The sequence below is a fragment of the Heteronotia binoei genome, chromosome 1, assembly GCF_032191835.1.
Source record: "Heteronotia binoei isolate CCM8104 ecotype False Entrance Well chromosome 1, APGP_CSIRO_Hbin_v1, whole genome shotgun sequence".
Taxonomy (NCBI): domain Eukaryota; kingdom Metazoa; phylum Chordata; class Lepidosauria; order Squamata; family Gekkonidae; genus Heteronotia; species Heteronotia binoei.
This window is the reverse complement of record NC_083223.1, coordinates 80,892,104-80,919,093: the sequence shown is the minus strand read 5'-3', so window position 1 is coordinate 80,919,093 and position 26,990 is coordinate 80,892,104. Positions and strand designations below refer to the sequence as shown.

At 40.0% G+C, this 26,990-nt stretch overlaps 1 protein-coding gene across 1 annotated transcript; it reads right to left on the bottom strand.

The window, feature by feature from the left end:
• Positions 1-535: 535 nt before the first annotated feature.
• On the bottom strand, positions 536-26,955 carry NT5E (5'-nucleotidase ecto). Its single transcript, XM_060236661.1, has 9 exons — positions 26,608-26,955; positions 20,574-20,796; positions 17,737-17,925; positions 13,540-13,737; positions 13,286-13,440; positions 7,719-7,827; positions 6,931-7,080; positions 2,200-2,400; positions 536-701 (listed from the first exon to the last, which is right to left on the bottom strand). Exons 1-9 carry the CDS (start codon positions 26,953-26,955, stop codon positions 541-543), a joined length of 1,734 nt encoding a protein of 577 aa, XP_060092644.1. The 3' UTR covers positions 536-540.
• Positions 26,956-26,990: the final 35 nt, after the last annotated feature.

The following is a 26,990-nucleotide window of genomic DNA, read 5'->3' as shown; positions in this document are numbered from 1 at the left end:
GTTACATCTAGACAGGACTACTGCAATGTGCTTTTCTCGGGGGCCACCTTGAAGAGTTTTATTTAGGATTGCATTTGACTATTTTAGTTTTTTATTTACTGGGAGTCCTAATTGAGATCTTAAATCATGGCTTTCTAGGTGTTTTTAATAATAGTTTGTAAGCCACTTTGAGTTCCCAAGACAGAAAGACAGATAATAAATAAATTGCTGTTGGATTCCATTTGGGCTGTTCTTCATCAGAAGGCAGTATAGAAAATATTTTGGCTTAGGCTTTATGATATGTTCCTCCTGGGAACAGGGAGAATCTATACAATTTTGGTTTACTCATTTATTTATAACACAATTTATCAGTTCTATACATCAGTATGACATGGTCCAAATAATGTACATTACAGATGATTAAAAAACATGTCTTCTAGAGACATTAGTAGTATTTACAATTTACATATTGGCATCTCTAGCTTTAAATCAGCTGAAGCCTTGAATTGTGTTAAAAGGTTAACCAACTGCTGGAGCCAGTTGGAATGCCAAAAACAAAAATTAAAGAACGAAGCACAACAATATAACAAATAACCCCAAAACAAAACTATGCTGTCCTTGGAATACAATTCCAGCAGAAAACCTCACACGACCTTCAACTCCTGGAAATACCCGGCCCATTCTATTAATATAGTTGGAAACAACAGCAACATCAAGGTCACCTGTTTAAAAAACAAATGGCATGCATCAAATATTAATATATTTTAATATAAAGTTACATTAAATTTAAAGAGAGATTGGATTTATACCCCACCAGGTCTTGAATTCAGCAGGAGCTCACAGGAGCACAGCTCCTGAACCTTTCTGACAGCTCCCCCCTCCTCCCCACCTACCTATCTTGTCCATTGAATAGTAGGTTCAGCTGCATAACAATCCTGAGATTAACAGGGCGGGCAGCCAGCTAGCCACCAGGGGCTTTGCCACACCCCCAGCAGCCCTCAATAACCCCTGGTGAAGTCTGTACCACCCTTTCTCCACTTTTTATGTGATTCTGAGTGGTAGATGGCTTGCTGGCCTTTTGACTGTAGAGGGGGGGAGCCCAGGAGAGCCCCAGGAGAATGAGACCTGCTTGGGCTGGCTGGATCTCTAGCCAGCCCAAGCAGGCCTTGCTCACCCAGGACTCCTTTCTTGTGTCAGGTTGCTTTTGGCGGGAGGGGGCATATGCTAATGAGTTATGTTAATGAGCACCACCTATTTTTCTACAAAATGACCACTGTACCCCACCATTCACTATCCAAAGGAGTCTCAGAGCGGCATACAATCACTTTTCCCTTCCCCTCCTCACAGCATATTTCTTAGCAAAGGATATCCTTGGATCTCATTCCTGTTGCCAGTCCTAGGAGTGGTCCTCAAAGCTTGTTCCTCTATCTCTGTTCTCCCATTTACTTCAGATGCATGTTATACTGGTAAAGTAATAGCTATTGTATTTGAATATTATAATCTGGACAAACAGACCATACCTGGGCTCTCTAGTAAATTTGGCTGTCATATTGTAATATATAGCTAAACAAAGATGGTAGTGATCATTCTGTCTTGAAGATCTTAACATAAACCTCAAGTGGCGATCAGAAATATATGCATGGATTTTCAAAAGCTCAGGTAAAATCTAGAGGAAAATTGGTTGACCAGGTTAAGCTCCTGGGAGTCCATCATAGAATGGTGGTATTTGTACAGATCTGATAGTACTTTTCACATTAAGATAAGAGGGAAAGACTCATGCCTTTTTGCACTTCCTGAACATGCAAAACTACCTTGTACTGACTGCTGGTCCAACTAGTTTAGTATTGTCTGCTCTGACCAGAGGGGCTCTGCAGAGTTTCAAATGGAGAACAGCCTTTCCAGTTATCTGCGATCCTTTTATAGGAGATAGCAGGAACTGAACCTAAGCTCCTATGCATTCAAAGTATGTGCTATATCACTGAGTTATAGCCCTTTCCCTGAAAGGACCATGTAAGTATGCAAATAGGCATCTTATGCAGAGACACTCACTTGCTCTTCCCTTTCTCGGCGTTTGGATAGTGCTCAAAAGCTAACCCAATTTAAATATTTGGTGTTTCCCCTTGAATAAGATGTCATGGAAAATACAGCTTTGCATAGTCTTACAATCATTTCTAGTATGCATTTGATTTGCTATATATACAGATCAGCAGGTGTGCTTACCACTACTATGGTTATTTGAGCTTCCTTTTAGCATGTAATATCCGTCTCCTCCCCCAGCGAGGAAAGAGGGCAAAAGCACTTTGTATGTTTTTTCCATCTCGAGTGGCACGTAAGCTGGCACTCTGCACGCTGTGCAAAGAACCTCTAAACTGACCACCTTGCTTCCTGGACTTTGGGAGAGGTCATATACCACATGTATGCCTAATAAGAAACAAGGTTGAACAGCATTTAACTCATCAATTTCCTCTCAATTTTTTAAACATCTAAAAAGTTATTGTGTTGTTCCTTGGCTCGGATAAGATTATGAACAAAATATTTCTTTAAAAAATCCTCTCCTGCATTCTATGCATTCAGCAGTTCCCGTGTTTTGAAATGTGCCCAAGTGGATATGGCAGCATTATTTAATCTTCCAAGCTTTTGTCTGTCTACACTGGTTCATCTTGATTTGTAATACACTGTATTCTTAGTGTTCTTTGTAATACACTGTGTTCTTTCACAATAGTGATCCCTAGTGTATAACTGCCCATGTGTTTCTGGATGCCTGCCTGCAGCTTTTATTAAAGTGAAAAGTCAATCTTGGCTTTCTTCCATCTCACTGAGTAGAAGGTGCTTCAGAAGACTGCAGGAATCACCCATTCCTAAATAAGCTACTTCCATCACAGGAGCTGACCGGCTTGGAACCTCTCAACATTTTATAATTGCCATCTATGGCTGCCATTTTGTTATTTGTTTCATGTCACATGGCACCCTTTCTCAAAATTCCTAAAGTGCACATAGGCTTAACATAGCTGAGGGTACCTTTTGTTATCTATCAACATTGAAATCAGCTTTCTCCTTTTAAGCTAGATATCACTATACGTAATTTTCAACATGGCTCCATCTATGGATATTTAAATCTGGAGACTCATTGGAGCTAGGGCCAGCAGCAGCCACTAGGTGACTTACTACCACCCAACTTGTAAGACTCACCCAGGTCCAGCTGCTTGCTACTGTTCAACAGCAGCCACTCCACAAAAGTCAGTATAGTAGTTAGTGTTTCAGACTAGGAACTGAGAGACTCAGGTCTGAATCTCTGCTCTGCCATTGGAGCTCACTGGGAGGTGACCTTGGCCTAGTCACACCCTCTCAGCCTAACCTATCTAAGGGTTCTTGTGAGGAGAGGAGAATGATCTAAACTTCTTTGGTTCCACATTGTAGAGAAAAGCAGGATAAAATTAAATATTTCTGAAGATGTGGGGAGGAACAGATCAAAGCAAGTTGGTTGGTGAGTGGGGAGGAGAAAAGGAAGCAGGGTAAGGGGAGAAGCTACAGGGGCTTTCAGGGAAGGGGAAGCTGAAATATCTAATTCTCGTTGCAGCCAAATCTGTGGATATGAAAATCCAGAGACTGGAGCCAAGGACAAGCCTTTTTACAACCCAGGGGAAAAAAGCCCCAGGTTTGAAGAGAACATCTGAAGCCAAAATAAAACAGTGGGGACTTTTAAAAAAATACAAGCAATACCTGTACCTTTAATAAACAATCCATGCAGTGGTCACCTCCAGATTGGACTACTGTAACTCACTCCAAATGGACCTACCCTTGACACTCAGAAACTTCAGCTAGTACAGAATGCAGCAATGTGGGACCCTGCAAACAGCACACATTTAATCTGTGCTGCGTGAGCTGCACTGGCTACTAGTTGAGCACTGGATCAGGTTCAAGGTTTTGGTGCTTACTTTTAAGACCTTTACTGGTCTGAGACCCATGTTTCTTCAGGACCACCTCTCCGGGTATATCCCAAAAGGGCGTTATACTTCATCAATAAGAATTTGCTTGTGGTCCCAGGCCCAAGAGCTATCCAGCTGTTTTTAACCAGAGCCAGGGCTTTTAAAGCCCTGGTCTCAACTGGATGAAACTCTCTGCCAATTAACATCTATGCCCTGTGGGACTTAATGCAGTTCTGCAGGGCATGTAAACCAGAGCTGTTCCTCCAGGCATTTGGTTGAGGACAGTGACAGTGTTCATCTGGCTGGCACCACCCCCCCCCCCCCACCAGCAAGATGGTAGCATAATTGGAAATTCAGATCACCATCTCAGCAAATTTGACTGATATTTTATCGTAATGTTTTATCCTATATAATATGTTGTTTATTGTTATGCACGATCCTGAGCCCTGTTTACAGGGAATGGGTGGTATAAAAATCAAATTTAATAAAAATATTTAAAATCATACATAAAATAATCATTATAAGAACAAAAAATAATTACTGCAATTATCTTTGGCTTTTCACTGAAAAAAGTTATTAATGAACTAGTTTCTCAACAGTTTTCTGCACTGCATCTGCAAGCACTTTTTCTTGTCCTCTTCTTTCCCAAAAAATGCAGTAACGAAAAAAAAACACACAAATTGCATTTTCAAAAACAAAGAAATACTGGCTTTATTGTCCAATTCTTTAAAAACTGACAAATTAATGACCAAGATGAAAACACTGACTTTTACTAATTTTCCTGATAATTTTCCTTAAAAGGGATTGGAATTTACACTAAGTTTTGATCATAATTTTTTTTTCTCAAAATGTACCTTTGATATATGTCTCCAGATAAATTGGCTAAACAGTATAAGCATACTTCAAACAAGTATTGGAAATGTGAGCAACATAAAAGGACATTTTATCATATGTAGTGGACCTGAAATAAAGCCATTTTTAAAAATACAAATACATTTATTAATACAGAAGGTTTTAAAGTTTAATATACAAATGAAGCCAGAAGCTTTTCTTTTGGGACTAATGGATAGACAGCTTGAAAATAATCATAGAATTTAGGGACTGCGAGATTATTATATGCCCAGAACTGGAAATCTTCAAAAATACCCAAAGTAGAAGAATGGTTGTCAAAGACGTTACGATTTGTTGAGATGGCTAATCTTACTTCTCTGATTAGAGAAAAGACAATATCTACATTTATGGCTAACTGGAAACCTCTTATTGACTTTTTGCATGAATGAGAAAAAAAATGAATTGATTACTTTGTGGATTTGACGATTAAGGAGATTTTTAATAGCAGAAATGTAAGAAGTGTTGAGATTATTTTGTTGCTTAGTTTAAGTACCTATCTCATAATCCTAGACATAATATTAAGCATATTTGAATATGTCATCAAGAAATTTTGAAAGTTTCACTGGTATGTTTCAACTTTTTCTTTGATTGTTTATTTTCCCTTCTTTTATTGAACTTTTAGTTTTTATTTGTTTACATTTTTTAAAATAAAAATACTATTAAAAATTAAATGGCTGGCAGCCATTTCAGTGCTCAGTTATCTGGGATATGGCAAACAAAATTAACTCGGCTAATGCTATGTTGGAGTTACTAATGTTGGAGCCTGAGCACTGCACTTTTTAAAATGCTAAAAGTGCAGTGTTAAGGCTATTATTAACAGTATATATGTACCATAAATTGTGACAAAAAGTGATGAAAAGAAAATTGTACCCCCTTTCCCTAGTGAGGAGTTTCTCTTGGGCTATGATGTGATAAAGGCTTTACAACAACAATGCAACCACAACTATTAATACAAAACAAATTACTTAGGTTGCCTTTCTTAAGTGCTCCTAGTATAAAGAGGCCTGTGCAAAATATATAGAGCCTATATTAAGGGCAAATTCTGGGCTGCTGGAATAAGATTGTCTTAATCTCATGCTTTCGGATGAAAACCAGCTCATTTCCGAAGCTGTTGCCAAGTTCTGTGCTGTCTATACCATCCGAAAGACTCGTTTTATTGCTTCTCAGTTTTAAGATGTTCTGTTTTAACTTGTGTCTTGATGTAACTCTTATACTGAATATATTAAGACAGTTGTCTATCCTAATACTTATTATAGCACAGATTTACAGTGTTGCTTATCTTTTGTGCTGAAGCTTTTAAATTCTTGGGTTTTTTATTTGGTCTGTGACCATAAATAAACTGACTGACTGACTGAGGTTGCCCTTCGTTTCCTCAAGGTCTTTTAATTGTATCCTCTGTAATCTGTCTGGAAAAGCAGCACACTTTTCTTTTTTTTAATGGGGAAAAATTCTAGGATCTTTACAGTCCAAACTATATGATTATTAGTAAATACAGCCAGAAAAATACACTCTAAAAATCCTGAATGCATCCAAGCCCTGGAATACATATTTATGGCACTAAACACAGGGCTTTTTTCCCCCTGGGGAAATGCGGTGGAACGGAGTTCCAGAACTCTTCATGGAAATAAAATTCTCAAGAAATGTTTAAAAGTTCATGAGGGGCACCCATTTGTTTCTCCTTCATTTCCCTCTTGAGAGTTCTGGCACCTCTTTTTCCAGAAAAAAGGCTCTGACTAAACATAATTCTGTTTCAGCCATTAGCTGAAATGCACAAATTCCAAATACAAACAGCAGACCTTAAGGCAGATGCACAAGTTACATAGTCCACGCATGGAACCAACAGACCAATTTCTGTTAGTTTCCAGTGTAATTCACAGGTACACACAAGCCTAATTTTAATGGGACCATCACATGGGAGCAGAAAGGGCCTTTTCCCCCAACCTGGGGAGCTGATATTTGCCTGTTGCCCAGAATTGCCCTTTAGTCATAATATATCCTGCACAGTACATTTGGCAGCAGCTCAGACTTGATCTTCAGCATGTTGTAATAAATCGTATCTGGAAGGTTCTTACGTTTATTTACTAAAATGACAGTTTCAGGACTCTGAACTGCTGATGTCAGCAATGAAACTTACCTGCAACCTGTAGCAGCTCACCTGTTCCTTTCCCATGTCTATGAACACTGTGCTCAAATGCTTCTTTTAGAGCTGAACCTCTGATCTCTAGCAAATCAAAAGTGCCTCCAAAGGGCAGTACAGCTAGCAGCTCTTCCAAAGTAATAGTACCTGAATGGAATGGAACAGTTTTTACAATGCAATGTATTGTAGTACCCATCACTTTAAGACAGTCTGAAGCAGAAAGCAAGCTGGCTTGGACAAAGGAGAACCAAGTTCATATTCCTGCACCATGATGAACCTCACTGACTGGGCAAGTCACAATTTAATGCACCCTAAAGCTAAGATACAAAAGTTAAAGTTCCAATGTCCTCTTAACTGGAGGGGTAGTCAATGTAAAAATGATTACTGGAAAAACAGGACATTCTCCACATACATGATGTACGGCTGCTTACCACATGGATTCTTTGTAACATGAAAATGCAGCATGCTGGTTGTGGCCTGGAATGTCTTCAAGTGATACAAAAGATCTATGTGGTGTAGTGTGGCCCTGGTCAGTGTGGAGATGCTGGAAGAGATTTTCAGTAACCTTCACGTGGAGACTGTTAAATAGATTTTTGCTTCAATTTAGAAGCTTCTAGCTAAATTATGTGATGTCCAAAGAAGAAAGGGAATTTACAGTCTGGCACAAGAAATAAAGAGAAGTTATAAGAAACCCCAAACCTAGTTACATTAGTTCTCAGAAGTGTGGGAAAAGAAGACCAAACTGAAATAGTGTTGCCTTAAAACAGCCCTAAAACTATATATACCATCATTGCTTCGTTCGTCAATGGGTGCCCGTATTCCACCACCATTTAGGATGCACATCGAAACATGATTCCACTGATTATCATCTGGATGTCTAAGATTATTGTAAACCTAAAACATTCACAAAGAAAATAATTTCTATCATTTTCCAGTCTTTTGCTTTAGTTTAGCTTCAAGGATTCTAGCAACTCGTTCTTGAACAGCATCTTATAAACTGATGGTAAAAAGAACTTCTGGATCCGCCCTAGCAATAAAGCTTTTAAAGGGGGGGGGGGGCTTTGCTGCTATAGTTTTGGGATATAAACTGAAAATAATAAAAGAGCCATTATTCTATAACAAATGTTAACCTGTTTGATCATTCTGATTGCAAGCACAACAGAGGGATGAAATTATGCTTTGGCTTGTGTCCTCTCCTCCAATATAGGTTTTGCGTGAGCAGCAAGGGTTAAATAACTTATACTTATTTTTAAACAAAAATTTCATTGTAGGATGAGAAATCCCTGTAATACTTATTCTGTAAGCACTTGTTCTTATGAATGTGTCTATATATAGATAAAATACAATAGTTCCTTCCATGGGAAATTTACAGAATCTTTTCTGTGATTCTCCTTCACAATTTCAGTGACAGTTTATGAGATCAATGACACAAGAATTGCATGGATTTCTTGCTTTGTGCTGAATATTCCTAGTAGATGAAAAACCACAACCCTTCTCAATTGTTGTGAGTCCCAAAGCAATTGCTTATTAATTGTTCAGAGACATATGGTGAGTGATCAAACCATTACAGAAACCATTCACACATCTGGATAGAAACTCCAAAACTCCCTCTCTAATGCAGAGCTCCATGGAAGACTTTCCTCATTTACAGCAGTGCAGTGGCTGGCATCTGCAGTGTCAATAAACCTGCTTTCTTGTTCCTTAAAAAAGAGGGCTTTTTGATATTATTTTTTGGAAAATGACCCCTGAACGTTTAAATGAGTACATTTTTGTGTGCTGCACCTTAGAGTTATGGGGAGGAGTGAGACAGATGACTGACATCAGCATCTGAATGTGAAGTGCTCTGTGAAGATGGTGATGGGGGCAGGGCTTACTCTGCAGTAGTCAGACCTCTGACAGGTGTGCTTGCATGCACACAGACAGAGCGGCACAAAGTTCATCAGCTTGCTTCAGAAGAAGGAATACAAACTCTCATCTCTTTTTTCTAAGAGAGCATCTGAAGTCTCTCACAGTGTGGCACGTAAGATTATCTACTTGAATGCTCAAGTAATATTCTGCCACAATTATTTTGGCAAGAGAGAAGTGTTTGACTTCAACTCATGAAGTCTGGATCCTGCTCAGCCCTGAAGCTGAATGACCTTGATGGAGTAAGTGGGTAAGATTCACGCAGTTGCAAGAAGGAATTCCTCAGAAATGGATTTTCCTTCATCATCTTTCCCCAGCCGCCATGAGGGCACCCTCGAGCCATTGCCATTGGTCATGTGGCACAGGGAAGTGGCTGCAATGAGGAAGGGAAACTGGCCAAAACTACCTACCTTTGATATTGCTGGAGCACACCAAGCCCCACAAAAATTGCCTATTTGTTAACAGGACAAATCGAAACAACAACACTTGGTAATATTTGAAAATCTTTGTCTCTGGCACCCAGTTGTCTAGCTGGCAGTTCAAGAAAAACAGAAGGTGTTGGAGAAATGTATAATCCAGTAGATATGTAAAAAGGATGTTTACTTATCACTGGATTTACAAACAAATCTGGCCACTAACAGGGTTCTAATGAGAATACTGTCTTTCCAATGTGCTCTTTACCCCAATCACAATAACAGGACTGGGGTAAAGAATTGCTCTCATTTGTTTCCTGTTCTGTGCCATGTGGTACTGCTAGGCACAGGACCAAAGGTTTTGTTTATACTGACATAAAAACTAAGCAGCGCTGCAGACTGAGTGGGGATATACCAAATGCTATACTTGCCACTGCCCTGTCATGAGTTACCACTAGCTAGACAGGAAAATGGTATGCTTGCACATGCTTCTGTTGGGGCAGACAGCACTTGCACCCAATTTCACCTATCAGTGATAAGCAGCATGTGTTGTGCCGTTGTCTTTCAATGTGCACTGCAATCAGTAACACAAAGGAGAAAAAGACTTAAGTCAGTAATCCTCAGTGTGGTGGTTGCGCATGCCTTGTCACTTGCTCATGTGCTTCTTGGAACACCCTTTTCTCCACTTCACTGGAGTAGGAGATGGTTTAGGCATCAACTTTGAATCTGAAGGTGGTGCTCTTTGGGAAATAGCTTCCTCCATCAAAGGAGGTTGCTTGAATTGGAACAGCATAACAATTTCTGGAACTAACCAATGTTTTGTATTTTTGGGTGGGGCCCACCAGCTTTTCTCAGTTCCAAAGTTCCCACAGTTTCAACAAGGCTGGAGACCCCTGGGTTAGTGCAAAGTCATATGAGATACAAGTGATCAATGATAAGAAGTCTCTGGCCATCTTTCATGAACTTTCAGCAACACTGATCCCTCTGCTGCTTTCTTGCCTGCACCCCTTTTTCGGCATTTTTAATTTCAGCCAGGCTCACTTCCAGAATTAGAGACATACTGGAATAGAAATACATCCAGCAGACTGGGCAGAGAAAATAAAACAATGTCCTTTTGAGTAGGTGAAAGACAAACTAGTTTTAAACCTTGGCAGCATTTTGTAGCTATATCCCATCTGTCAAGATTTTAGCTGGCTTTTACTGGCAAAGAGGCCATGAAGAATCAACATAAAGATAGAACAAAAACATTGATGGGAAAGAACACATTTCCTGAGATATCTATTCAGTAGCATCTCTGGGAACTCAGGGCTAAGCTACACGGTACGCCCAACACATGGGAGGTCATGGGTGCAAGACCAGAATTGGACACTGATGCACCCTGGAAGAACTCACCTTAAAAAGTACTCATTTGCTTGGCACAGCACAGGGAGAGAACTATCTTCCAGTTTCCAGCCATGACCCTGCAAGTATCAGGTGTATCATGTAGTTATACCATCAGCCTCCATGTCAAGAGACAGCAAACCTCTGAATACTGGTGCCTGGAAGGCTGCATCAGGTGATGGCCTTGGCCTTTATGCCCTGTTCATTTGGATCTCAAGGCAGCTGGTTGGCAACTGCATCAAACAGTATGCTGGACTAGATGGACAACTGGTCTCATCCAGCAGGCTCATATTATGCCTTTAAGGAATGCAAGCAAGATCAAAGCAAGTTCTGTTAAGAACACAACATAAGAGATGCAAGATCACAGCCAGCTCCAGAACACAGAGTCACTTGCAATTTGTATCCTGATGAGTGACAACTATTTCTGAAGTACAGCTTTTGCTAGACAATTTGGAAAAAAAATATTTCCTGTGTGCATTTAATAGCTTAAACAATAATCTTGGCCATGAAGCTCAAACTTGAAACCTAGCTAGCAAAGAAAATGTCCCTTTTTGCCATTTTTAAATAAGAAAACTGCATAGTATTTTAAATAATTCCTATTCAAAACAGTCATGTAAAAAGTTAATGGCTGAGTGCTTTTAAGCCTTCAGAAGGTACTGTATACAAGTATTTATTTTTTTATAACCAGGGCTTTTTTTGTAGCAAAAGCCCAGCAGAAACTCACTTTCATATTAGGCCACACCTCCTGATGCCAAGCCAGCTGGAACTGTGCTCTTCTGTGTTCCTGATCAAAAAAAGCCCTGTTTATAACTGGCCTTTCTCTGCAACAGGGACCAAAAGCAGTTTGTCATTCTCCTCACAACAATAATGTGAGGTATATTAGGCTGAGAAAGTATAATTGGCCCAAAGTCACTTAGTGAGCTTCCATGGCAGAGTTGGGATTAAAATCCAGGTCTCCAAATTTCTAGTCTGACTGTCTAAACCAGGGGTATCAAACATCCAGCCCCTGCAGTGTTCCCATCTGTCCTCCCAAGCAACTGATTGCATCTTAGTTCTCTGGGGCTGCTGCTGTCATCACATGGCAGCTAGCTTTTGCCCAGCTCCTCCTTCTTGGTTCCTACAGAACAGAACCAAGCCATGCCTTTCTTCCCTCGATTGGCTGAGCTCACCTCCTTTGGGAGAAAGGGAGGGGGAGGGGAAGTGAAAGTTGGTGCTAGTGCAGCAGAACAAGAGCAAAGCTTGACTCCTCCCATGACACCTTTAAGAACAACAACGTTTCATTTCAGGTATAAGCTTTAGTTCTTCAGAGGGAGGGAGGTGGATGGATGGATTCTTCTGCCAAGCACAGTTTACACCGAGATCACTGTGCTCTGCCATTCTCCTTAAGACTTGGTTGGTCTCTCTCTCCCTCCCTCCCTCCCTCTCTCTCTCACACACACATCTAGGTGTATTAAAAGGAAGGGGCATGTTGGGATAAAGGGAAAGGAGAATTAAAAGGAAATCATTTTGGCTTATTCTGAAAAGGAGTTTTTAAAAGATTAGATTTCTCAGTGCCTATCTCGGATTTTATTTTCTTTCAAAAAGACCCTGATTAAAAATTAGAATACTTTGATTGCATTCCATAGTTTAATGACTGGAAATTGATGTCTAAGTGTTTTAAAATAGATTTATGGTTCCATATGTTCCAGTTTAACACATCTCCTTCTCTGACTGCCTTTTATCACTGATGCACTAGCACTGATTTTGTCCAACACATTATTTCACTTGGAGAGATCCTCTTCTCCAGTTTAAACAGATGAAGAAAAAAAAAACCTAACAGTACAGCTTGCAGTATTTATTAGTGGAAAGGAGCAAGAGTTCAGTAGCACCTAACAAAATTTATGGCAGGGCATGAGCTTTCACTGCTCACTTCTTCAGATACAATTAGAATGTGAGTCCATGGGTCTTCATATCTTGAAGAGTGGAGTGATTTCAGATGCCAAACGACAATAGCAGGAAACCTAGGTCTCAGTTTAGTTCTGGAGGATGCATTAAGCTTCATTATCAGTTGCAATTCAGCAGTCTCTCTAATCTTCCTTTGAAATTCCTTGATAAGAGAACAGCTACTCTTAGGTCAGCAACTGAATATCCTGAAGGGTTAAATGTTCCCCCATTGGTCTTTTGTTTTAATTTTAATGATTTGTTTTCTAATGTCAGACTTATGCCCATTTATTCTTTGCAACATCCTGGACTGAATCCTCCTGGACCAAATTTAGACCTTGTTCTCTTGTCTCATTACCAATGTTGGTATCTCCACTCCTATTACCCCTCTGCATATCATACCTAATCCAATCAAGTCTGCTATTGTCATTCACCTGCTATTGCCATTCAACATCTGAAATCACATTTATAAAGGTTATATCTCCCATACCTTGTTTTACATGTTACAGCATGCATGGTGCAGCCCATGTCAGATCCAGCCCTTGTAACAAATGAGTTCAACATCCTTGCTCTGAGCACGATGCCACACTGGCTCTTGGTCTTGAGTATCAGTTTCCAAAAAAGAAAATGTAAGTAATTTCCAATTATGTCTAATCCATAACAAATGGTTTCTGTCCCAGAAATACTTATCAAGTGGACAACAATGCAACATCATGAAGTGCTTTCTTTCTTACCACAGCATCACAAATCAGATTTCCCATGTTGCATTCTTGGAAACGGCATGCTTCACTTGTACCATTCAGGTATACAATGGTTTTCCCTATCTCCTGGGAAGAAAAGTTATTCAGCTGAACCCTCATCATGGAAACTTGGGCCTTCACCTCTTCATCTAAAACAGAAGCGGAGCACAGATAAGTCTACTGTGAGCTAGATGGCAGACAAGGATTACTAAACTGCTCATCCACAGAAATAGATCTTTTTGCCATACCTTCAGGGATACTGCTGTTGAGTAGGATTGGGTTTCCTGATGCACTGATCACATTTCCTTCATCATCAAATACAACATTCAAATAACCAAGGTATTTTCCAAAAGCATAAGCTTGAACAACAGGTACATTAGGGCCATGATCAGATTTTACCATGAATGGATAATTACCAGCTGGTATATTATTTGAAGGTGGAGTCCCTATAAAAACAACCAAGAACCAGCTTTCAATGTACAAACAAAATATATGCATTTTATTAAAACATTCATACTCCATTCTATCCCCACATAAGGGGCTCAAGTTTATACCACAAAAAGAATAAGAACACTATTTTTTTAAAAAAATCATAACCCATACCATTTCTGTTCAATTTTTCCACGTTAATCAAAAGCTCTTCTAAATAATATCACCTTGCAGGATCTCCTGAAGGGCAATAGGGAAGATAAACCTTTTGAGCTCTTATGTAAGGCTGTTCCAGAGAACAAGGCCTACAACAGAAAACCCACACACACAGGTGGAGGAAGTTCTCACAGCCCTGACAGATAAAACAGGGTACAAAAAAAGTAGTTGTATCCGTCTACTGAAAAATTGCAAAAAGCAACAGTCAATATGATATCTTTTTCTTAGGACCAACAAAAGTATCACAAAAAAGTGAGTGCAAATAATGGGGAAACCCAAATGTTTGCTTCTCTGTGTTCTATACATTTTTAGTCAATGCTAATAAAAAGGTACTGTATTACACTGATGCTTAAAGAAGAAACACCTGCAAAACCATAACCATTAAAAGGTTTGGGGTTTTTTTGCAACCTGTCACTAAGTCAAAGAAATGAACATTTTAAACAATCTACCTGTTGAGTCATACGAGTGGCTGAAGCAGACACCACAAAAACACTTATTCACCCCTGGGTCCTTCTTTGACTGCTAACACTTTACACCTGAGCCTTTGTAATTAGAGTGTTCTTATCATAATTACAACAATATGATCTTGTCCCTATATCACTGTACTGCTGAAACAACTGAACTTTTATCTCCACTTGGTCCAAAGTAATTCCACTCATTTTATCTTGACTTACAGTAATGCACGTATCTCAGAGTGGACTGTTTGTTAAACCTTTTAATGTATGCAATTTCTTCACGCAAATACCTCCGCCTCCCAAAAATACAAACAGAAAAAAACAGTTAACATTTCCTTATAAAAGAAAATGTTCTTTAAATCAAGTCGCCTTGCAACTTGACATTTTTAGCAGATGTTTTTGTAATTATCCAGGAGGAAAAAGTGATCTGATAAAGTTATGAATCTGAGCTGCTTTGATTATTGCAATTAGAACAATGGGTCTTTAATCCACATGAAAACAAGCCCTGCACAAATACAGAAAGATATTACAAGAAAGTCCGCCAGTGACACTTGGCGGGGGGGAGGGCAGTTGCTGGTTTAAAGTTTATGTACATGTGTACTGAGTATATTAAGTTATTGGTCTATCTAGCTCAGCATTATCTAACCTGCCAGCAGCAAACTGGGATTCCTGGGAAATAAAAGCTTTCCCAGCCTGAGATCCTTTGACTGGAATTTCCAAGCACAGAATCCTTCTGCAGGCAGGCCATGTACTCCAAAACTGAGCAACTCCAATGACCAAACTGATCCTTAGGAGTGGCTGTTTTAGGGATAGGGGGGGCTACAGTTGAAATGAGGCTGAGAAAATTCTTATGGACCTGGCTCTGGAAAACCTAAAAACCAAATCACTGGAAAACATGGCATGTAAAAACACTGAACAATGAGAGAGAAATCCCAAATGAGAAGATAAGTTTACATAACCTCAAGTAAACTATTTTGTCTGGCTGCAAATGCACACCCAATCCATTTTAAAAGCTTTCCGTTTTAATTTTTTAAAACTTAAGTTAGCAAGTCTCTTCACCTCACTGGGAATTAGGAGGAAAATATTATTTTCTGCCTGAAAGAGTTAACAATACATCGGAGGGTACACTGTGTGTGTGGAGGAGGAGCAGAAGCCATGGATTTTGTCTTCCACAGACAACCAGTGTCTCATACCATGAATGATTCTTTGTGAATGCTGGCTCTGACACTTGTTTTAAAACGAGTGTTCTGGATAGCACCCAAAATGCATTTGTAATGGTGCTGGAAAATACAAGATGTCACTGGTAAAGCTTACTCAAAGTATGCTGTTTGAAAAAAAAAAGTTTTAAGTGGGCCAAAGAGGCTATAGAATCTAAACAGAAGCATCTGTAGGGACTGCAAGTTACATGCCTTAGTTGTGACCAATGATAACTGAAAGTCTGAAGAACATTCAGTCTGCTGACAAAGTGCTGCCTGCAATCATACCCTGAAAACTGTGTGTTCCAAACTGGGAAATGAGGACAGGAGTTGGACTCTGAAAGTAGGTCTCACCAAAATGAGACTACAGGCTTGTTTAAAAACAAGGGAGCAGCTGGCGTTGAAGGGTTGGTGTCTGATCACCCCAAAGCAGTCAGTACAGCAGACAGTGCACAGATGAAGCAAGAATGTAAGGTTGGATAAGGACTGCTTACAGAGTGAGATTCATGGAAAGGTTTTTCCCATTCCACTGCAATCTGTTGAAAAGCAGCTCCTAAAGATCAGGGCACCTTTGGCAATGACATGCGATGTAGCACAGAAACACCAGCAAGGAGGAACTTGGATCTGGCCACTAACCAAAATAGAACTGAATTGAACAGGCAAGAATCATTCCTTACCCTTTGTTCTTGTACCATTCTCAAAACTCCCCTAAGCTTCAACAGTAGCTTTTGGGGAGGCACCAGGATAGCAGAAGGAAGGGGCAAAGATTCCTCCCATGAATTCAATCCTTAGAATTCAAGCCATAAAATAAAGCTTGGGGGAAACTGAGTGATTAACAGTGGAACTGAGAGAGTATGGGCTTTTAAAACTCCATTCTGTATCCATACTAACAAGAGTTATATCCTTCTAAGATCACTGACTTCAATAGACTCAGAAGGGTGTAGCTCTGTCAATCAGTTCCACATTGCACAATTGATGACGATGCAGCCGATTTCTGGCTCTAAAATCAGGCCATTTCCCTTCCTACACAATCCCACATGTGAACTTCAACATGTCACACACATGTTACATTGCTGTTCTTGCTGAATTAATATCTATCTAGGAGTAGAGTTTAAGAGAAGACTGAGCAAAACACCAGAGAGAGGTCTGAAGTGGCATGTTTATGCTAGAATGAAGGAGAACGGGGGGGAAACAAGTAAATAAGACCAAAGTAGGGCACAGACATGAGTCATTCAATTACAACCATATAGGCCACTGGAAAATGATCCAGCAAAACTGCTTTAGACACACCAAAAACCAACCATTTCCTGAGGAGAAAAGGCACCTCATTGAATAATAAGGTTGCGGTTGCGAACACTGCCAAGTACGTTAAAAATAGAACATGCAAGCCAGGCTTATGAGAAGAGCAAACGTTACTTTCAAGATTTGTTCAACTAAACAGAAAAGAACAGAGACAAAGCCAGTTATTATATGCTCAGTCTTCTATTTTCCAAGGTTTCTTCAATCTGTTTCTCCCAGGCTGAAAGAAGGAACAGAAAAGGAATCACCACAAGAAAGAGACACCAGTTGGGAAGAGGGGATATTCCTTTATTTGATTCTGTCACCTATCTTGATCCTGCTAGTTCTCGGTCATTCTGATCAGTTGGAACCAGGATGTATTCATGTCAGACTAATGTGTCTGCAAACCTTCCATTCAGGATAGAAATATTATCAGCAGTCTGAATTGCTGATCCTTGAGAAATCCTGCTCCCAAGTGTGCTTTCTGGCCTTTCAGATGAGCACCTCTGAGCACCTCTGTGAATAGAATGGGCTACAGCACAGGAACTCCAGCAAGAAGGATCCTCCCACCAAGTATGGGAGATGTTGCATGGCATTCCCACTGGAAAGAGGTTTGGTCACCTTGTATTCCTGTGAGTAAGGAGCAGGGCAGAGCAATGAACTGTGGTAAACATGAGTAACTATCAGTCTCTGTTTCCCATGACTGTTGGATAATAAAGTTCCTACAGAAAATCCAGTTTCCTTCTATGAATCCAGATCTAGCAAGTGCCATGTGTCTTAGCAGGAGGTTAGAGAAATAAACACTTTAATGAAGCTTTTAAGAATTCAAACGCTAATTAGAACCTCTATCTTGTATAAAGAAATAATTTACCTGTATAGAGAAATGTGTTTGTATGCCCCCCAACCACAATATCCACATTTTTCACTTTTTGAGCAATGTCTTTATCCACAGTAAAACCTGAGTGACCCAGCGCAATGATTTTGTTTATTCCCAAAGCAGTTAGTTTGTCCACCTGCAACTGTAATGCCGTGATTTCATCTTCAAAAAATAAATCTTGCCCTGAAAATCCAGGAAAAAATTGTATTTTATTGTGTTGTCAAAAAAAACATGATTTCCTAATGTCAAAGCACAAGAACACTGCAGACACCATTTTCTCTCATTTTCAGAACTCCTTATATTTGTATGCTAAAAGTCATATCACTACATTACAATTTTTACTGGATCTAGAGGTTTATACTGCAGGGAATCTTTTGGCTACTTTAGTGGAAAGAAATTGCAGTATTTAATCTGGCTGATGTCTTCCTGAACCAAACAAAAATATACTAGCTGTGCATTTTACATGCCTAACAGAACACTCACAGAGACAGGAAGCAATTCAAACAACCCACTTTACCTAAAGGAGAACAAACATTTGTTTTGCTCAGAAAACAGGATCCATCACTAGGGCAAAAGGCACCAACTTGTAGCTGTGCTCCAACTGCCATGCAAGATTTTTATTATCAATAGTAGTAAGAACAGGGCTTTCCTAACCTGTTCTCGTCAGATCTCAGAAGCTAAGCAAGGTTGGCCCTGGTTAGTATTTGAATGGGAGACCTTGAAGGAATACCAAGGTCATGACATGGACACAGGCAATGGCAAATCACCTCTGAAGTCTCTTACCAGAGAGCCAGTTTGGAGTAGTGGTTAAGTGCACAGACTCTTATCTGGGAGAACCAGATTTGATTCCCCGCTCCTCCACATACACCTGCTGATGTGACCTTGGGTCAGCCACAAGTTCTCTCAAAGCTGTTCTGCTCTGGGAGAGCTCTCTCAGCACCACCTACCTCAGGGTTGTTTGTTATGGGGAGGGGAAAGGAAAGAAGATTGTAAGCCACTCTGAGACTCCTTCTGGTAGTGAAGGGTGGGGTATAAATCCAATCTCCTCTTCTTCTATCTTGAAAACCCTATGGGTTCCATAAATTAGCTGTGACTTTGATGGTACTTTCCACCTCTAAGAACAAGCTAATAATTGTGTCAAAGTTTACCAAGATGGTCCTTATGATGCTATACTGCAGGACTTGTCAACATTTTCTTTGGTTCTAAGAGCCAGTCCAAGAATGTAGAAACAGACTCATTTTTCAGCCTTCTGAGTTTGGTATTTCAGGGGTCATATTTTCTCATTTGTCCTGCCACAAAACCTAATCCTAACCTCTTCAGAGATTCTCATGGTTATATAAACTTATAATAAAAGTTCTGAAGTATATAAACAAATATAGCAGTTACACTTATTGTTTAGCAAACCATAGTCTAAATTACAATTTTATCATAATACCATTCTTTCTTTTTAAAGCCCCCTTTACCGGAATACTAATAATACTAATAATCTGCGAAACAACCTGTTTGCCAAACTGACATCAGACCTGAGGATACATCCTGCTCTGGAAAACTGGAAGTTGCGGTAAATCCCACTTTGCCAGTAAGATATCCAGCGGTGTACTTACTCTAGAACACGGAATGTTCTGGCTGGCAGTGCGTAAGCATTTAGAATGTTAATAATATAGCATTTAGAATGTTAGAAACATAAGATAGTTGAAACAAGAACCAGCATTTCCATGGATGTGTGCTTTTTCATATTTATAGTTTTAATCAAGTGTTTTCACTAGATAACAGATATTTAGAGAGAGAGATAACTTGCACAAGGAACAAAGGCTGGGGAAGGAAATTATCATGCTGAGGTGAAGGCACTGTTAAAGTTCTAAAGAGAGACAGTTGCCAGATACATAAACTGTTTATTCTATGTAGCATTTTACTAAAGTGCAAATACTTAGCTTTTTCTGATCTCTTTTGGGATGAACAAGTTGAAATCTATGTCTTAATAATCTGATACAAAACCTATTGCACTCCCAGTTTCAGGGTCTGAATTAGTGTAAAAGAAAAAAAGTGTAAAAGAAAAACTGTATGGTTTGCCAGACTAATTTTCAGCCAGCATGTAAAATTAAAGATTGATTTTCTATACTTGTAATATACAAGAACTGTGACTGAGAAGCCAAGTACCTTGGATAGCTGCCCTATAACATTTTTGTGGAACAGAGATAAAGTAAATCTACAAGGCATATTGGTACACCAACTTAAACGATTCCAAAACTGTAAAAAAAAAAAATACATACTCTTAAAAAGGGAGAGTCAAGAACATGGTGAGAAATGGATATTGTCTCTATACTTAAAGCAAATGTTATCATGGCAGACAGGGTAAGAACTTAACTACTTTCATGTACTAGAAGACCTATACCCTGCATGTTTATCTTAAACAACAAACCCCATTCTATATCCTGTACTTAGCCAGTAAATGCTCTCTGCTTTCTCCCTCAAGCCAGCTAATGTGTATGTGTAAAGCCCCATCAAGTCATAGCCAACTTATGGAAAGCCCAGCAAGGGAATTTCAAGGCAAGTAAAGAACAGAGGTGGTTTGCCATTGCCTTCCTCTGCAGAGCCTTTCTTGGTGGTCTCCCTTTCTTCCTGCTTAGCTGAACAGATCCAGCTACTCCACACTGCCTTCCCTCTCCAAAGCATCTAATACATGAATGGTGTGATGTTTAAGTACACACACAAATATTTAGTTAGCATATGCATCAGTTTCATCACCAACTTGATACTAAAAAATAAATAAAAAGGGTGGTGAAAAATCATAGAAACTTAGTCAAATTTAAGAGTTCTAAAGAAATGCATACCTGGGTTTGAAAGAACAGGTGTTTCCTTTGTGGTATAGCCAACAACTCCCACTCTTTCTGAGCCAACATTTAATATCTTATAAGGAAGGAAATATCCTGAAATGTTCGTTGCCAGTTGCTCGCTTGCTTTAATATTTGCACTTAAAACAGAAAAGTTAAGATTTTTAAGCAGTGGGTCTAATAATCCATCCACACCATTATCAAATTCATGATTTCCCAATGCCTAAAAAAAAAAAAAAGTGGAGGAAAGAAAGTTATTTGCTATGGCCATAAATCATAATGAAGTTTCATTCATATAAAACAGACTATTAAGAGAAATTATTGCACACAGAACAATCTGTTCTACAGATTTGTACACAAGCAACATGCTATATCTAAACTGAGATCTGCTTCCTCCAATTTTCTGACATATTTCAGTCGAGGTATTCACATTTGAAGATGCAGCAACTCAAGTTCTCTTACATAGTCTTTAATAAAGTCCAATTTAAATTTAAAACAGAAAAAAACCTGAATTTAAAACAGAAAAAATAGCATACTATTCGAAATTAGTGGTTCAATAATCAAGACCACATTTTCCATGATACCACTAAAAAACAAGAGTAAAAGAAGCAGGAAAAATAGTTCAAGGATGAGTACATATTTAGCTTACATCCATGAACAAACTGTTTTTTCTTGAATGAAAACAAAGGAAGAGCAAGTCTTGCTATCCTATGTACTGAATTCGATTTTCTAAATTCCATCAGAAATACCTGCCACTTCAAATGATTACTTTAAGGTAAGGATGGATATTCAAAGAACCAAATTATATGTTGTGAGAAGGCCTAGAATCACAGTAAGGCACAGAATCCCTACATGGATTTTTAAAAATCAATTTAAAAGATTTATTATGGTAAAAGTGAAAATAAGAATACAGGCTCTTAATTCCAAGATTCTGTTCCCAGTAGTAACACTCAGCTAGATGCCTTTGATTACAAGGGGGACCTGAAAGTGACATGTATAACACCCAGTTTTAAAAAAATATTTAACCTATTAATGGCAGTCTATCGAGGGCTATTAGTAATGACAATTAATGCTCACAGGCACTATAGATCAGAGTACCCACTCAGATACATGTGGCCACGATAATGGCGTTTCCACTTAAGTATTATATCTACAATGCACCGAGAATAGTCTCTCAAATTCTTAGGATGTATACGATGGGGTGGTTCAAAAGCTCATACTAAGAAGTGTGACTGGAGAATAAGCAGCCAGGAACTGAAAACTGCAAACACACAAAGGCAACACAAGCCACCACCCAGTCATAGCTTACATCCTTCTATGGACAACACTGTAAAACCCACATATTCAGTACTTTACAATTATGTCAGGCCAGAAAAGCTTGTATCTGAGCTGAGGCCTGGATCCTAAGGGCTTCATGGCACACTTCATACCACCCATTCACCATCAAATTAGAGCTCACAGTCATGTGAAAAACAGAATCCATTATTTTGTGATGTCATTACAGCTTGAAACATGAAGTCAAGCAGATTTTCATTGAGGATTTTTTAATGGCAATTCCTAAATTCACTATCAAATCATGTCCAACATTCTTCTTCATGGACTGTACCATGGACCAGTGTTCCCTCTAAGCTGAGTTAGTGTGAGCTAGCTCACATTTATTTAGCCACCAGCTCAAACATTTTTGTCTCAGCTCAGGAAAAATGTGCCTAGAGCAAATGATTTTATGCAGTAGCTCACATTAATGCCAGTAGCTCACAAAGTAGAATTGTTGCTCTCAAGACTTAGATGGAGTACTGCAATAGACATATAGCCCTGTGTTTTGATTGACAAAGATCCCGTGAAGAATCATGGATGTGAACTATGATTTGATGGCATACTTGGGAGATTCCATACAAAAACAGCAAGGAACCTTGTAGATCAATTTTTTAAAATCTTTTTCACTTCATAAACTTGTTACCTGCCCTCTGTGGAGGTTGGAAGAGTCATCAATTACAAATGAGGAAAGGCAGACCAGCAATCAGTGTAGTTATGATTTCCCCATCCTCTTCCCATCCTCAGAGGCAAGACTTTCTCTTCATTTTTCTTTGTGACTGAGTTGCCTTGCTGTCTGTTTTATGTTATTTATTTTATTATATTCAATTTATGAATCTCTCAATCCCTGCTATTGCAGGGCTCTGAGTGATGTGCAGTAAAATAAAACATTTAAAATACAAAATAAACATAAAATAGTACTAGAACAACCATCTAAAAAGAAGTCTAGAGGTGAAGATTATAGTTGTCTCCCAATTCCGGACTGCGATCACCTCATGGGTGTCGGGGAGGAAAGACAAGCAGTCTAATCGAATAAACAGTAAGAGGAGGGTGCCAGCCAAAATAGAAACTGTTGCTGCTCTCAACCAAAAGCTTGACAGAACATCTCTGCTTTAGAAGCCCTGCATTATTGCATAAGATCCTAAAGGCCCTGATGGTATTTGGCAGAGCGTTCCACCAGATTGGGCCAGGACTGAAAAAGCCCTGGCCCTGGTTGAGGACAGTTGGAGCTAGGGATCACCAGTAGATTGTTGTCTAAGGAGCATAACATTTTTCAGGAGATGTACCAGAGGAGATGGTCCCACAGATAAGTCGGTCCCAGACCATTCATGGCCTTAAAGGTCAACACCAAAATCTTGAACTTGACTTGGTACTTCACTGGGAGCCAGTGCAGCTGGTGCAGCATCAGTTGTATATGTGCTGTCAGTGACATTCCCAAGAGGACTCACACCACCGCATTCTGGATCAGCTAGAACTACCAGGTCAATCTCAAGGGCAGGCAAGCGTAGAGTGAGTTACAGTAGTCTAATCTGGAGGTGACCATTACATGGATTACCATGGCTAAATCAGGGTGCAAGAGGAAATAGGCCAGTTGCCGGGCTCCTTCTTTCCTGAAGAATTCTGGCTGTCCCACCCTGTCACAGTACAGCATTTTGTGATGGGCTATCGGGACCACAGAGGAACTAGTACAAGCACAACAGAAAACCTCTCTCTGTGCAAAAATTCAAAAGCAACTAGACCAATATATATCAACGCTCTTTATTCAGTATAAATTCAAAATTCAATATAAATAGTGTGTCCATACAAATAATGAGAAATCATACAAAAACATCATCATCCACGACATGCCACTTTCATTCCTACCGACTCTTTATGATGAACAATGTCCACAATAATTGATGGTCTTAGCTGAAGTCCAATGCTCATAAAAACCGGTCCTTAAGTTGTTTTGAGGCTTAACGTTCTTCTTCCAGGGACCGTCTGTTGTCAGTGTACTGTACAGTAGGTAAGTGGTGTCAAGGTACACCTTCCAATATTCTGTATGTCTCAATTCATTTTGCCTTTTTCATTCATTCATAATGCATTATGCTGAAATATTTCTACTAATTTCATTCACATCTGTTCTCCAAATTGCTCAGCTTTCCTCTAGGTGTCCTAGAGGACGGTATTTTGGCTGTCGGCTCAGCCCAGGAACCTGAGGAAAGGGGGACTGCCCTTTAAATTAAACCACTTAAATGGCACTCAAGGCATTTTAAAATTCAAAAATAAAATATTTTATTTAACATAGAGGGGAAAGGTCAGGTGAAAACAGGGATAAAAAGTTTGTGGTATCACAATATAGATAACTTTGAGGTAAAATCAGTACATGCACAGACTTTAGTTCTTATATTTCAGATTAATGAGAGTTTCTTAAGCTGTCCACAGTTACTTAAACGAGTATTTTGTTCCAGTGTTTTCCCAAACAATCTAGTACAGGAGTGTCAAACTCATTTGTTAGGAGGGCCAGACCTGACACAAATGGGACTCTATGGGGCCAAGCCATACATGTCATAAAATGTAATATGAGATAGTGGAGATATAAACATTATAAAGGACACAGACAAGCACAATTAAAGATATTTTAAATTAAAATACAAACATGTTTAAAACTCTTGGAATATTTTGTTTAAAATGGAAAGATAGGGGACTAGTGGGATTTAGCAATGCAATTTTTAAAACAAAACATCAAGAAAAAACACACGGGACACAGCAGAAACTAAAAATATAAATGCTCTGAACCTGAGAAAACAATGAAATGGCATTGTAAAGCTTCTCTCCCCCCCCCCCTCCTCCCTGGATCTACTCAGATTGATAATGGCTCTCCAGTATAATATCCCCCTTAAGATGTAGGTTCCCAGGTTAGAGTACTCACTAGTCAGGTCCATTGAGCAAAGACAAACTGGCTCAAAGCATCAACCCTTTATTTGCAAAGGACACAACTCTTAAAAAGTCTGAGCTTCAGCTCTCTATATAGGAAGGCTGAAACTATCTCCATTCCATTGAAACACACTGCAGCACAGACAAAACTGCAAGGGAAACGTAGAATGGATCTTCCATCAAGGTCCCTGGCCCTATCTATCTGGACAGGGACCTTAATGGAACATCCACTCCATGTTCTCCCAGCAGCTTTGATAGAGAATCTGTTCTATGTTTTCCTTGCAGCTTTGTCTGTGCCACAGCCTGCAAAGACAAGGCAGAAAAGGCAGGGAACTGAAAGAGAAGAGAACTTTGTCAGACTCAGACCTTCAAACAGTGAGGACAGGAGGGGGAAGAAAATGACCCCAGGGGTCTAATTAAAGTCCTGGGCAGGCCAATCATTTGATACCCCTGCTCTAGTACACTTTCTCTGACTCTCTGGTTTCCAGAAGGCTGGTAGTCTACCCAGTACCCAAACCCCTTCTCTTGAAACACCAGTACACATCTCGAGCTTTTAACTGGCAAGGTCTCTAAAGGCAGTTTCTAACCAGACCAGGGATCTCTTCCCTCTTCAGAGCTAACTCCCTGTAGCGAAATTCTCCTCTCACTACAAGATCTATCCCCTTTCTTTGGCCTGAATGGGCATCTTTAACTACTCCCAAAACTATCTTGTCAACTTTCCCCCTGTTCTCCTGTCTGCATTAAATTGCTCTCAATCAGGGCTGAATTCCAAAACTGTCTAGTCAATTCTTCTCTGCTAAGGCTAAAGTCAGACTGAATTCTCTTCAGCATCCAGTTCAGAAGTCCTTCTCTGCTCTGCTGATGCTAAGCTTAAGGTCACCCAGCAAGCTTCCATAGCAGAGTAGGGATCTGAACATGTCTCCAATATTAAAACCATGATTCCACATTCTCTTTTTATACTTTCTTTAAACCATGGTCTTAAAAAGGGTTTGGGGAGAGGGGGGTTGCTATCAAATCACAGCTGACTTAGGCAAGACATCATCCAGACGTGGTTTGCCATTGCTCTGCCTTTGCTTCACAATCCAGGACTTTTTTCATGGTCGCCCATCCAAACACTCACCAGGGCAAACCCTGCTTAGCTTCTGAGATTTGGTAAATTCAGACTAGTCTGGGTTGAAGCTATCAATTCATTAATAGTTTTAACAAACACACTCAGCCCCAACCCAGTTTTAGCTACCTGACAACAGTGTCAGTTATATCTCCTTGATTTCATCAACTCTTGCTTCAGCTTAAATTCCCTTTTGCACGGAAGACGGTCTACATAAGTTTGCAATTGCCTCTTATTTCTACAGAAGGCAGAACATGGGAAATGCCATCATGCCCTGAGAGAGTTTTTCATCCCCACGCTTTTCTGTTAACTGAAGATCCTGCCTGAAACAGAACTTTGCTCATATTCCTAAATAGAAGTTATTTTCAGGGCATAGTTGGAAAAACAAGGTATCACCAACTGAAGAATCCTCTCCATCACGGAAAGTTCCATTTAGTTGTTGACTATCCTTTCCTTCAGATGATGACTTTCCTATTTCCGAAGGGGGGGGGGGTGTCTTTACCAGTAACGTTTGCTCGGATTGCTCTTTTCTAGCGAGAGTCTCAGCATAATTTGGCTTCACAGGAGTTCAGCAACAGGAACGGAGAGAGGAAGCCACCACCAAACGCTCAAGCACGCGTGTACACTGGCAGCCGGTGCCAAAGGGCACCGGAGCAAGAGGGGGAGGAAGGGCCCTTTAGATTGTATAGTTATAGTTACCATTGCGTCGTAGCGCAGGAGATTCATGAAGCGCACCACCTCCCAGCCTTTGAAGTAGCTGAACCAGACGGTGCCTTGGTACTGGTCGCCCGCGTCGAGGAGCAGCACGTGGCTGTGAGTGTCGCGGATCTGCTGGATCTTGGTGGCCCTGCGCGCCACGCCGCCGTAGCAGTCCTGCCCGACGCACTTGCCGGAGTCGCGACTGGTCTCCTCTACTCGGGCATGGACGTCGTTGGTGTGCAGGATGGTGAGCTCGAACGCCGCCGAGGACGCCATGTAAAGCAACAGCAGCGACAGCCCCGGCGGGAACCTTTGCACGCCTTTCTGTCTTGCGCGCTGCCTCTTCATGTTCGGTGCGCGCACGTGTTTCTCACGCTCAGCGC

Bases quoted from the DNA above. Each gene is read 5' to 3' on its own strand.
- NT5E (XM_060236661.1), bottom strand. From the start codon at position 26,955: ATGAAGAGGCAGCGCGCAAGACAGAAAGGCGTGCAAAGGTTCCCGCCG. The intron at 20,797-26,607 runs GTAACTATAACT...TTTTTTTTTTAG, and splicing joins TCCTGCGCTACGACGCAATG to GCATTGGGAAATCATGAATT. The intron at 13,738-17,736 runs GTAAATTATTTC...TTGTTTTTATAG, and splicing joins AAACACATTTCTCTATACAG to GGACTCCACCTTCAAATAAT.